The sequence below is a fragment of the Brienomyrus brachyistius genome, chromosome 16, assembly GCF_023856365.1.
Source record: "Brienomyrus brachyistius isolate T26 chromosome 16, BBRACH_0.4, whole genome shotgun sequence".
NCBI lineage: Eukaryota > Metazoa > Chordata > Actinopteri > Osteoglossiformes > Mormyridae > Brienomyrus > Brienomyrus brachyistius.
Window position 1 is genome coordinate 5436046 of NC_064548.1, and position 13561 is coordinate 5449606.

A 13561-nucleotide genomic window follows, 5' to 3' on the forward strand; every position below is an offset into this window, starting at 1 on the left:
CCGGGTGCGCGTTCCCGATGCGCAGCCAGCCGGAATTATTACCCAGGGTGCAGTGGAGAGGGGGGTCACGGCACCCACCTCATCTCAATTACGGGCATCCTTTTTAGGTTTTAACCACTGAAACTGCATTTTCGGTCAGCCCGCTTGCACTACATTGCTAACTGGTGACCTTGATATCATATAGATCCATTTACATGCTATATTTGCCCCTGTGGCATCTTTTACCTCTGACCGGGTTCTTATGAGAGATATTAAGTGCATAATATCAGCAGGAACGTATGTCATGTGGCTTACCACGCCCCCTATAAATGCCATACTGAAAGCACCCACTTAGTGATATTAACCTGCGTCTAGATGTGATCATAACCAAAGATAAGTATTTATATATGTGTCAGTGTGTTAGATAAACAATTAAATGAATTGTTTTAATTATTTAATGCATTATTGCTGAGTGTGTCTAATATATGTATATAACGCACGCACACACACGCACGCACACACACACTTATACAGGTTGGGAAGGAAATGGATAAATGATGCAAAACGGCACCCATGTTTTTGGTCAACATTTAATAATAATAATAATAATAATAATAATAATAATAATAATAATAATAATAATAATAATAAAGCAAACTCGTTTTCAGTTTGCTGGAGATTGTAATCGTCATCGATTCCGCCCGGGACCCATAGGCGCTTAATAGACGTGATTTATGGAGACGTGGCGGGACTGTTCGGCGGATCCCTGTGATTAATAAGCAGATTCCCATCCGCTGGCCTCTCCCGCTGCACTTGTGTGATGGAGGATCAGACAAGACGTACCCTGCATTGAAAAGTCAAGACACACAGTCTCTGTTCTCTCCTCCTGTGCGCTTTCCTCCCCTCCCCAAATCCTCCATCACTACCCCCCGTCCACCTCTCTCTCTCGCCTGCTCTCTCGCTCTCCCCCTCTCTCCATCACCATCCAGCCACACACATATACACTCAGAGATCCTGCTGGAAGCAGGCACCGGAGGAGGCTCTCTCTGGCTCAGCAGCCCCGTCCAGAGTGCGCATCCCCCGAATAACAGCGCTGGCGTCCGGGCTGGATCCCCACTCCAGGGAGAGAGCAGCCGAGCACCAGGGACCTTCATTCTGCAGCCATGTCTGAATCTATACTAGCCTTTCTCAGCATTTCGGGATTATTTCTAATCGCTAAGGTGCTGACAACAGTTGGAGCAGAGCAAGGTAAGGCACCTCTTTCGCACATCAAAAGCAGTGGTTCTGGTAAACTTATGCGCTGTCTCCGCTATATGTTCGGGCAGAAATTAAGTACTCCTATCATATGCACTGCATTTATCCAACGCTCAACTAGCAGATAATATTGTTTAAGAGGCAATTTATTCATTCAGACTAATGAATTGGTTTTCTGTATGGAAACGCTGATGTCATTATATCTTTTTGAGTAAAGACGATTTGCGATATGCAAAACTGGCCAGGTTTTTTTTTCAAGTTTTCAGACTTAAACACGTAGTGTTAAATCGCACACAAGGTGCATTCCTGGCTTTTAGCGCCGGATGCTGGTGATAGACTGCATGCAGTGTATTATAGCGGCACGCGACGATGTGCGCTTAAACCTGCGCATATTATAAGCGTTAGAAACGCGTCTCTTACCTTATAAGCCACTGGCCGGCTGGCCACAGATTCATTTGTTTTATACCGCTAACTTATTCATTTTATTGTTCTCAACTTATTTGGAACGCATGCGTCTATTCATTTTGGCTGAAAAATGCATATTTTCGACTTTTATTTGTGAGCGAAAACAAAACCTCGAAAACGTTTCAAAAGTTGAAAATGGAAGTGTGCAAACGTGATAACGGGGAAAACCAGTAAGATGTGGAAACACGCTATTCTGTTTGAAACTTTGATTGTAAATTATGTACTAGGGCCTTATTGTATTTTTTTGTAATTACCAATTTTCATTTTATAAATACTTAATTCTGCAGAAAATAGCTATGTAATCTACATATTTTGCAAATAATAGATATGCATATTGGTCACTCGGCTCCGAGTGAAGTCCAGCAATGTATATGCACATCTGCAGAAAAAAATGGTTATTACATTAAATTATTCATCGCGTTGTATTAGAGTGGTTGCTTCTCGTTTTCTTCCTTTAAATACAACTCCCCAGTGAATAAAAGAACAGTGTGTATGTGACATTAACGAAAGAAATCACATCAACGGACTTAATTCTGCTCTGTAGATAACTGGATTAAATGCAAATTTATGAGTCAGATCCATAGTTTGTAAGGATACAGCGAATTATGCCAATAATGTATTGCGACGACAATGGGTAACACGATGAACTCATAATGCACTGATCGGTGAACTTGTTGACTTATTATAAACGTTTGTGTCGGGATTTGGTGGTATCACTGCGGGATGCCGTCCAAAACTAATCCTACAGCCAGATGACTATTTAAATCTACTACTCTGTCAATCACGCAGTTATATATATTGAATGTAATAATAATAATAATAATAATAATAATAATAATACTGCGATGGGCTGGCCCCCCATCCTGGGTTGTTCCCTGCCTCGTGCCCATTGCTTCCGGGATAGGCTCCGGACCCCCCGCGACCCAGTAGGATAAGCGGCTTGGAAAATGGATGGGTGTATAATAACAATAATAATAATAATAATAATAATAATAATAATAATAATAATAATAAATACCCTAACTGTTGTGCGTTTTTATTTCATTTTTCTCTCTGTACATTGGAGCTGTACCTGCTCATTATCGAGCCCCAGGTAGCTTTACTCATGTGGCGGTTTGAGACAGATCTGCCCGAAGCTGTTTTATACCATAACAGTCATGCATTATGTTCACATTTCTCTTGTTCCTGTTCAGCCGTAAGTCGCAACCTTTTGCTAATTTTGGTTTGCAGCAGCCCGTGTGCTAAATCTCAGTGACTTTCTCTCTCCACATTAACTTTCACCCTTTGAAGCACTAAAGCTATATATAAACTTCTGCGTTTTTTTCATGTTTACAAACAGGCAATGCGCTTGCGGGTCTCTGATGTTTTACTAACCTTTCAGTCCACAGCACATTAGTAGAAGGAGAAGCTGGCATTCTAAATACCTGCTCGTTTCTTAAACTTGCAAAACAGTTTTTCTTCCAAATAACAATCTTGGCAAGCTGGTTCATATCGTTCGGGGAGTGGTGAATCGTCCCACAGGTTCATTATATAGGCTATTACATGCCTGAATTTTATCATTTAAACACAGTACAAAGTGGATTTTGACCTGTGAAATGCTGGAATGATTATATTACCGTCTTTAATCGCTTTTCGGTAAGGTTACCTGTAGCCTCACCTATAACCTAGTGTTGGTATTTACGAAATGATGACACCTCATACCCGTTTGCATGACCTGTGGCAGTTTTGTACTTGGTCCGCAAGGACTGTCCCACTTTTTTGTTTTGCAAAGGGGTCACCCTTGGGATAGACTGGAGCAAATCTCACTTAGAGTATAACCGATGATTGCGAAAAAGGGGATTAGTTAGAACGTGTTTCTATGGCGAAGGAGTCATACCATTTATTTGTGACGGTAAACTTAGTGGTTCATGCCAAAGGTTTCTTAGTGCATGCCGGCTTAAGCGTCATACTTCATAGTGACAGATGGCGCACAGGGTTCTGGTCTGCTCTCGCTCGAAGCAGTCAGGGTGGCGCGTCGTTTGGGAAAGGCGAGGAAGGCTGTGAATGCCACACAGGGAAAGGTGCTCTCCCCCCAGCCTCCCGAAATGTCCACCGTCCCAGTGTGGAACATGTTCACGTTTGATGTTTCACTGTAATTGAAACCGAATGTAACATTTTCCCTCTAATTTAAGAAAATCATAAAATAAAATAAATGCAGCTGTTCATTCTGAATCAAACGTGAGGCAAAAAAAATATATATCTGAGGTAGGAAAATTCAAAACAGAGATTGACCAGTCAGTGTAATGGCCAAAAACAAGCATCTGGAACAAAATAATGCAATATTTGCTAATAAACAGGCTAAGCTAATGAGTTAAGTGAGTTATGTTAGGTCTGAGTGTATGATCCCTTTCGTGTTAAGGCATCATGACGTTCCTCTTGATAACTGTGAATAAATTGCCTTGTCAAATCAAATAGCGGCTGTTCTGAAACACAGCAAATGGGAAACATTCAAGGCTCACTGCCAGCATGCATGCTGCGCCCTCCTTTGTTGTTAGATGTCGGTCTGCTCCGTTACCAAAAGTATCCATACATTTGGAAATATAATGACAGCCGGAACATCAGAAATGTTTATTCAATTGAAATGGGTTTTTAAAATGTATATTTATGAATGATAATTCAATTTGGACAGGCCCAGATTTGGCTAAGGCTATTGCATGCTGATGGAGGGGGCCGATGGGGGACGGCGATAGACCTCCTCCGTAGCTACGTCATTTTTGGAGGGAGTTCTAGGCTAGCGCCCGGATGACGAGGCCCTGCTTTCAATCTCCGCTCGGCCCAGCCGCACTGTTTTCATAGCTGGCTCACATTAGCGTCTGAAGCGTTTTATGGCATGAAAGGTGTTATTTTTCCTGTCGCGGGCACACGTCCCCGAACCTGCGGACACACACCCTTTCAGCGGCTGGATGGAGCGTGTGGTCCCAGCATCTGCTGAGTGTGACGGGGGAACGGAGTTTTCGGTGCCGCGTGTCTGGCTGCTGGGTGGCAGAGAGCCGATGGTGATGAGCTGGAGTTACGCATTTCGGCTCACGCTTTTGTAGTGGGGGGGGGGGGGGGGGATTAGGGCCAAACTAAACGAACTGGCCTGTTAAGCCCGACCCCAGAGCACAGCAGAGCTGCTTGTCAGGTCAGGGCTGTGTAACGGGATTCAGCTTTTCCAGGGCGAAGTCTGTCGTCAACTCAGTACTTTTAAACCTGTGTGGTGGGTTTTTCCCGATGTACCGTTTTCATTATTAACTGGGCTTACTTTCGACGAGGTGGTGAGATGCTGAGGTTGACTTCTGAGCTCTGCAGGAATGCATCGTTTCTGCATTGTGGCAACCAGCCCAGGGTGTGGAAATCCATCACACGCCGCCCTTTTGATTCTTCTGAACCTTATCGGGGTGACATGATTCTGCTGTTCATGCTGATATGTGACAGGAGATTCCATAACTGATTATATCCATAAAAAACGGCTGAGGGAAGTTGTGTTTCTGTAAGACCCTTCCATCACTGGCTCTCTGCCCGCATGTACAGTAAATTGATGTCACCCCGGTGACTGTTGCTGTTTGTGCCCAAAACGAGTCAATGAGCGATCTGTGTAAGTGCCCGCTGTTGTGATCCAGACCCACGTGGACATGTGACCAATGCAGGAGAACTGAGGGGTCTTTTATCAGGCTGAATGGATTCTGTATCTCTTCATGTGTTCTTGTTGATCGTACGGCTCGACAAAGGTCGCGTTGGAGCAGACGGGGCTGAATCAAAGTCTAATTTTTTTTCGTGCTGGTTTGTGTTGATGTTTTTTTTTGTTAAAGTGAGCCAAACGGCCGTTGTTGGGAGCAGAAAAGTGAGCATTTCAGTATATTTCATTCAAGTTCAAATGTCAATGGTGACGTCTTGGTTCATATTTTGTACTGGGTCTCTCACACACACTGGAAGAGTGTAGGAAACAAAAACAGTCCATACTATAAAAATAGCTGAAAGGCCTGGGGATCACTGCATGGCGTATGGACCACAAGCTGGCGGCTAATGGCAGCTTTGATTGGCATTGCTCTGGGGGCAGCACTGACAGGGGCCCACGCGAGCGTGAAGGGGCAGCACTGACAGGGGCCCACGCGAGGGTGAAGGGGCAGCACTGACAGGGGCCCACGCGAGCGTGAAGGGGCAGGACTCACGGGGGCCCACGCGAGCGTGAAGGGGCAGCACTGACGGGCCCATGCGAGCGTGAAGGGGCAGGACTCATGGGGGCCCATGTGAGCGTGAAGGGGCAGCACTGACAGGGGCCCACGTGAGCGTGAAGGGGCCGCACTGACAGGGGCCCACGCGAGCGTGAAGGGGCAGCACTGACGGGCCCATGCGAGCGTGAAGGGGCAGGACTCATGGGGGCCCATGTGAGCGTGAAGGGGCAGCAATGACAGGGGCCCCTGCGAACGTGAAGGGGCAGCACTGACAGGGGCCCATGCAAGCGTGAAGGGGCAGGACTCATGGGGGCCCATGTGAGCGTGAAGGGGCAGCAATGACAGGGGCCCCTGCGAACGTGAAGGGGCAGCACTGACAGGGGCCCACGCGAGCGTGAAGGGACAGCACTGACAGGGGTCCGTTTGTGCATGAAGGGGCAGCACTGACACACATGAAAACTGCAGAATTAGCAAGCAGGGTTGTAAGATCCGTTGCTGATGATCTGCCCCCGGGGGCATACGGGGACAGTGTCATGACAGGGCTAATTTCACACAGCATAGCCCAAAGGCAGTAGATCCCAAAGGCAGCAGATCCCCTGATCCTGATCCATCAGTGCTTCAGTGACGTCCATGGGTCTGAGGTTGCAGATTCCCTGAGACTTTTGGAACAATCCGGAGCTGTTCTCCCTCAGCCCCTCAGCTCCTCAGCCACACGAGTCGGGGGCCATAAAGTCATGAACGCGGGGACCATTGAAATGCTGACAGGGGCACCAGTTTCCCGGACGCGGGCTGAGGGTCGGCAGGCCGACGAGACCGCGACCTGCGGCATGAGTGAGCGATCCGGCCCAAGAGAGAGCATCTCTGAATCGGCATCGGGAAACAGCTGCGAAGCACCCAGGCGGACAGCAAAGAGACACTGGCGGGTCCCCAGCAGGGTGGGGGGGAGGGTCTCCCCCCCATGCTGGTCCACGGAAGAGCTGCCCGATATCACTTAGTATGGAAGCGCATGCAGCGGGAAAGGTGGACTAGTGGAGAGGACGTGGCAGGCCCAGGAGGTCCGGGGACGTCTTACATCATCACCACTGGCCGTTGGCGGCTCGCTAGGCTCACTGCTGAGCCAAATCTGGGGGCAGTTTGGCGCATGCTTGGAAAACCTCATGCCCATAATTCCTGTTTGCCTCTCCTAAGCTAAGGAACACTGGGGGTATTTGCTGGTGGAGATATATAAAACAAAAACTGGACTTAAATTTGATTGGTTTATGCCCCACGTTTTGAGGCTTTCGTGCCTCATATTTTTCTCATTACTGCACTTTATGTTACGGTTCACCCATGTGGAGCACATTGCATACAGACGGGGCCGCTCACTTACGTATCCATATGCTTAAATTTCCTTCCTGCTTATAAAAGACAACGTACATCAAATTCTGGCACCGGCAGAGTCTGAAACATACCATGGAAACAAGGGGGGGGGGGTGAAGTTTTAACCGGCATTTTAACCAGTCTTTAATGGGTTTCACGTTTCATGAAGGCCTCAAAATGTACCCAGTCAGCCCACTTAACCTTTACCATTTGATTTGCTGCATCCTTAAGAAATACTCAACAACTGGTAATGCGCCCAGATTCGAATGATGTTCACAACTGCTGAGGTAAAAATGGGAAATGAGGAGGGGGGGGGGGGGGGGTTCTGAAATATGTAATGTTTTGTTCTGTGGTCTTATAGACCTCTGTACTTTACTAGAACTATTGTGACTTCAAATTTAAATATATCAAGGATCACTCCAGCCCCCCCCCAGCTGATTAATTCAGGTGCCTACCTGTATTTCACAGCTCTGTTGGTGAAACGTGATGACCGCGCTCGCTGTTAACTATGTCAGCGGCTTCATTTGAATTTCATATTGAGACTTTTAGCTGCTTGCCGCGCTGAAACAGTCTAATATATTCTTTCAGTGTCAGCAACTCAGTTTGAGTTTCAGGTGTGCAAATGAAAGTCAGGTTTTCTGTTTTCTGGTCAAATAACTTTCTGCATTCCTGAGAAATTCCATGGGATGGAGGGAAATACTGAAATTGAATTGCCTCATCAAAATACCCTGCTGCAGAAATGAGCAGAATGAAAAAAAGTCTAAGTTAGGTGCAGTTCCTAGATCATCCTGCAAAGCAGACAGTGGCAGCAGAGTGCAGATTGTATCTCATCTGCTGGTGTTGGGATGGCAACTGATGTCTGCTTTTTTAGGTGGTGTGAGGGCAGGTGCATGGAGATGGAGAAGCTCTTTGTGAAAACTTATTTTTTTCTTAACTTCACTTTCTGGATTTGAATTCTTTTTTGGGACTCAGGATAATCTACTCAGAGATTCATTGTGTATATTTGAGTACGGTTTTGGTATATTTCCAATCAATGTCAGTTTTTTTTTTGCCTTGCAAAATTTCTGTAAGCCAATATAATTTCTTGCTTTCCAGTCTCTCTGGGATTTTGTAAAGATGTCGCAGTATTTGAAAGAACTTGTATTTACAATTTGTGAATGAAATTTGCATACCGGGGGTGGCATGCTGGTGCAGTGGTTAGCACTGTTGCCTCACACCTCTGGGACCCGGGTTCGAGTCTCCGCCTGGGTCACATGTGTGCGGAGTTTGCATGTTCTCCCCATGTAGTCGTGGGGTTTCCTCCGGGTACTCCGGTTTCCCCCCGCAGTCCAAAAAACATGCTGAGGCTAATTGGACTTACTAAATTGCCCATAGGTGTGCGTGAATAGTGTGTGAGTGAATGGTGTGTGAGTGTGCCCTGCGATGGGCTGGCCCCCCATCCTGGGTTGTTCCCTGCCTCGTGCCCATTGCTTCCAGGATAGGCTCTGGACCCCCCGCGACCCAGTAGGATAAGCAGTTTGGAAAATGGATGGATGGATGGAAATTTGCATACTGCTTTTGATAATGGTGAGGTCACCTTCTCATTATTTGCTTCTTAGAAGGAATTCCGTTGACCTTGATAAACCGAGGTCTGCATTTTACTGTGCAGTGTGTACGACTCTGGAGTTGAGTGCCGTATCAGGAAGTGAAAATGTGGACGTGCATTATTAAAATCTCCATTAGTGAGACATGGATTGACCCACAGCCGTGAGCAGCCTATGCACTTCAGCACCTCAGTCCTTCGCTTATGATCATTTCAGATGTTGCTCCTGCTAGATCAGCTATGTTTGTGTGTTTCCTGCTGCCGTGTCAGACACGACACCTCAGGCAACGTGAGCCGAACTTCAGTCAGCGGCGCTGCATACCACCATTCAAACCAGGTATTTGTGTGGGGGGCCCCACGGTCGGTGGGCCCCCTGTTGGCTACAAACATTCACTACACTAAATATTTAATAAACTTCTTCCTTATTTAGGAGATGCTGAAGCATTATGTTCTGCTTGGTATGATGTTCTGAATCTATTCACTAGCTACTTTAGTTTTTTACTTATGTTTTTGAAATATCTGAGGAGGGGGGCAGTGTGGGGGCCTTGAAATGACTTAGTGCAGCTCCAGAAATAACAAAGTGGGGTCTGGCTGCACTGCTACAGTATGAAAGCTGCACTGCTACAGTATGAAAGCTGCACTGCTTGTGGAGAACCTTCCAGCACCTCCTCTTTGCCCTCTTTAATTTATGTGCTGCATGTATCTTTTGCTTGTCTTCTGTTGGATATCTTGTTGGCCGTTACCTTGCCCCTCCTCCCCCTCTTTACACTGTATAAGCAATTCCTGTCTTTAAGGATGTAAAAACAGTGTCACCTGTGTCTGTAATTTATTGCTGCTAAGTCCTGGAAACCAGGAAGGACAGGCGTGCTGTGATGAAGAATAATGACATGAATGGCAGTAATATAAAGCAGTCTTTGTGCCACTAATGGCCGCTGAGATGCAGATTTGTGCACTGATCAATCTGTATGTTGTCTTGCAGATTCTTTGTGCAATTTGGAACATGCTACTGTCAGCGGACAGGCATGCAGCTCTGTAAACAGCCTGCTTGCACTGGCACGGATGTGTTTATGATGCAGAGTGAAGTACAGGCAAGCTAAACAGTTATGATAGCTATAAAGAATTTGACTTGTCAAATTGACTCGTCTTGCATCAAGCTGCAGCCTTCAGTTTAGTAAATTAGTACAGGAAGGACTGACTTTTGGTTGATCCAGTCCCCGTAATAAATCCCCCTGAAAGAAAAGGCCCACTCTAATTTGCAATCAGTCTAGCTCACTCTTGTATAGGTTGCCTGCCATCAGGTTGTATTTTATTAATGATCCATGGCAGCATAATTATTCATACGTGAAGCTCCTGCTGAGAGGTACTAAGACCAGAGCCCCCTTCTATAATAAGGCATTCAGCCGGCATTTGCATTCATCAAGCTGACACCTATTGAATGAAAACGCGCTCCCTTGATTATTTGTTAAATTAAACACAGCTTTGCGATTGGATTCATGGGACTTGGGGCTGCATGAACGGTAATATTTTGGCAGGTCTATATTTAACGGTCTGCAGGGTCACTGACAGCGGGGAGAGTGGCTGGCTCTTTGGGCCCTCTGGCCGTGCGACCACAGGAGGGTTTACATGTGCAGCCCCGCTGGGGCATGCAAACACTGTTGGCTGATTGGTCCAGGTGTTTCCCGTCCTGTAGGAGCCTTCCTGACCTGTGCTGCGCTGCAGCGCCTCCCCATGGCTTAAGTGCATTCATTTGTGTGCATTTCTAAGCAGTATGTAAGTACACTCGTGGCAAAATTTTGGAAACACCTAGCATTTTTGGCATTAAACTTTAAAAATTACTAAACGAATATTGGCGGTAATGTTTATGAACAATAAAAGTATGTCACAAATATATATTGGATGATTAAATAAGAAACTGGAGCGACTGGATTACAGATCTGCAATCTCTAAGTGTGAGTGTCGATAAGAATTCTGCTGTAAAATTGGGACCTAAAATGATTTCCTAAAGTCATGTCATAAATATGCATGCAGATGGTCTGTAATTGTTTCCTTTCCTGCAAATATAATGTCATGGGGGATCACAGAAAGTGAAAATCTTCCTGTCCTTAAGCTTCATCGTAACTGCAGCATCAGAAGCATAATCAAAGCAGCCTTTAACTATCAACTGGTGATTTGTAATCTGGAATTAATATCTTTAATATCACCTATATTCATTCATTTTATATATAGAATTTATACAGAGACGGTGGAGTTTTGTTTGTACATGTACAGTGAAGTGAAAGTGATTAAATGTTGACACACCACATCAAATTGTGTCCTCTGCATTTAACCCATATGTGACATCGTGACACAGCAGGGGGCAGCATTTTGCTCAGGGTACCTTAGTGGTACTTTGCTGGTTGGGGATTCAACCCAGCAGTCTTTTGATTACAAGTGCAGTTCCCTAACCATTAGGCGACCACTGGCCACCAAATCCGCTACCCACCTGCTGTCCAAAAGTCCAGTTGCATGAAGACCTGGATGGCTTGGCGTACCTACTCATCCCAGGGTGCCATGTTTTCATGGGGGCTGTAATGGGGGCGGCCCAGCATCCCCAGCTGGTCCTTCCGGGCATTAGTGGGTCTCTCCCCACACCCATCCGAACCCCCCACCCCCCCCCCCCCCCAGGTCAGCTGGGAGCTGCCTCAGAATCTGCGAATGCAGATTGCAGCTGTGAAGCGCTTCCGTGGCTAAAAATAGCCACAGGGCGTCCGAGGACCAGCGTTCCTCAAACCGGAGACAGCACCAGTCACCTGCTGAGCTGGTGCCCTGAACAGGCGAATCTCACGCTGTTTACCGCTTTGGCAGAAGGAGGGGAGGGAACATGGACAATATGAACAATGCAGCGTGTTCAAATAACCTAAATAAATGGACCAGTGACAAACTATTTTGTTGCGCTCGGGGCAATGGGCGGGGGAATTTACCATTTTGATTTGGCAGCGTCTTTGAAATGTCTTGTGATGCTGCCAAGTGTTCGAGGAGCGCTTTTCACGTCGCTGCCAGGCGATGTGGAGCTGACACTCTTCCCATAATGCACATCTGAAGCCTCTTTTTCTGGGGGCACCGTTTGGCCGGCGAACTGACAGACACGGTGTGGCAGTGCCATCTGGGCCGCTGCGGATGCCCGCGTGCCACCCGGACGTGGTCTCGGCCTCAGGCAGGTTTGCTGATGAGCATTTTGCGTAGCCTGTGAGCACTTTCCATAGTCTGCCTCTGCTGAATTACACGCAGTACCACAACATAATTTTTTTCTATTTTTATAAGTAGGAAAGCAATTTAGTTTATGATTTTTATATAGTGTTGTTTTGGCTGTGAATGGTTTTTCTGAATCTCTCATTTTATGCACAGTCCTTAGAAGCAATGAGATTAATTCACGTTTGGAAGCCATGAATTTGTGGAGGGCATGTACACTTTCTGGTGCCGTCATATTAATATTTGACCAAATGATAGCACTCACAGCTAAAGTAACTGATAATTAAAACCCCTAAGCTGCCAGGGACTGGATTCTTACAGCAATTGACCAGAACACATCAATGACTATCCTGTTAAATGCTGTATACAGTAGTTCTCTACGTAAGTTTACACTGTATAAGTAAGCTGGAATGTAGTTCTTGCATAGCTAGTGAACGTGGTGTTTTTCAATATACTTGGACTTCTGTTCTCAGGTTTTACATTCTTCCATTGGATGTACAGAGGATGTATAGAGGAAGTACAGAGGATGGTAAAAATCCCAGGATGTCATTCTTGCGCCGCCCCAAATATCAAGGATACATTGTTGCATCCACACCAAACGAGACCAATCCCATGATTCATTGCGCCTGAAGTTCGAAGGCAAATTAGCAAGACCGCTCTTGGCAGCACGACAAGTGCGATATTTGCGTTCTTGGTATTGAAAAACACTCCATCTCAGGGGAATTTAAGGAAAGACATCATTAGAGAAGCAACCATGAGTGGAATACTTACTTCAAAAGTAGAGGAGGGGGACCAGCTGGATAGCTTAGCTAGGTTAGCACTGGCTAACTGATCATTGCCTCTAGCATCATCAGTATGTGGGTCCGCTAAAAGAATAAGCATTTTTATCAGTACACCAGTGTACCAGCCTATGGTGCGTGAGGTTATTGGCAGTTTAGGAATGATCTCAGCGTTCCTCTTCACCAGCTGTCCTATCGAGGCTTTGGGGGATGTTCTGTAGAGGCTGTGAGTGCCACCTCAGTAGAAATGTTAGAAATAAAGCCTAAAACCTCACGGATGAGCAGCGCCAGATTCCTACAGAACCAACTTCCTGACATATAACAGCTGCCTTGGATGAGCGTGTGGATTCTGAAAAAAAAATGCATGGCACGTATCTATTTGTCTGTCCTGGGCAGTTTCTTTTTAATGATGCTGGCGTTTGGTTTTAAACCGAGCCCTAAAATGGTACAATCATTTAACCAGACAGGAAGACTCGAGCGAGTGAGTCCGTCTGTGCCGACACGTTATTCCTGAGGCTGAAGTCACGCTTTTCTCCCTGGAATCTTCTGTATTCCGGCATGCATTGCAGTGTGCTGTGGAGTGTGTCCTCGCTGCTTACTTGGCCAAATGACATTTTCTGAAAAGAGTTCCTTTCATCCACAGCTATTGGCCGGGATTAGCACTAATCTGTGTTTCATTTTCACTGAAGGCTCCAAGGACTCACTTTATCAGCCTATAGCTT

General features: G+C 46.1%; 1 protein-coding gene across 10 annotated transcripts in view; it reads left to right on the forward strand.

Annotated features, from left to right (window-relative positions):
• The first annotated feature begins 999 nt into the window (after positions 1-999).
• LOC125710026 (low-density lipoprotein receptor-related protein 1B-like) overlaps positions 1000-13561 on the forward strand; it is a 339401-nt gene continuing 326839 nt past the window's right edge. For all 10 annotated transcript variants that reach the window (XR_007382901.1, XM_048979177.1, XM_048979181.1 and 7 more), the window contains exon 1: positions 1000-1227. Coding sequence is in view for 9 of the 10 variants with exons in the window: in XM_048979177.1 (XP_048835134.1) it covers positions 1143-1227 (85 nt within the window). In the remaining variant the exon portion in view is untranslated. The remainder of the gene's footprint in view (positions 1228-13561) is intronic.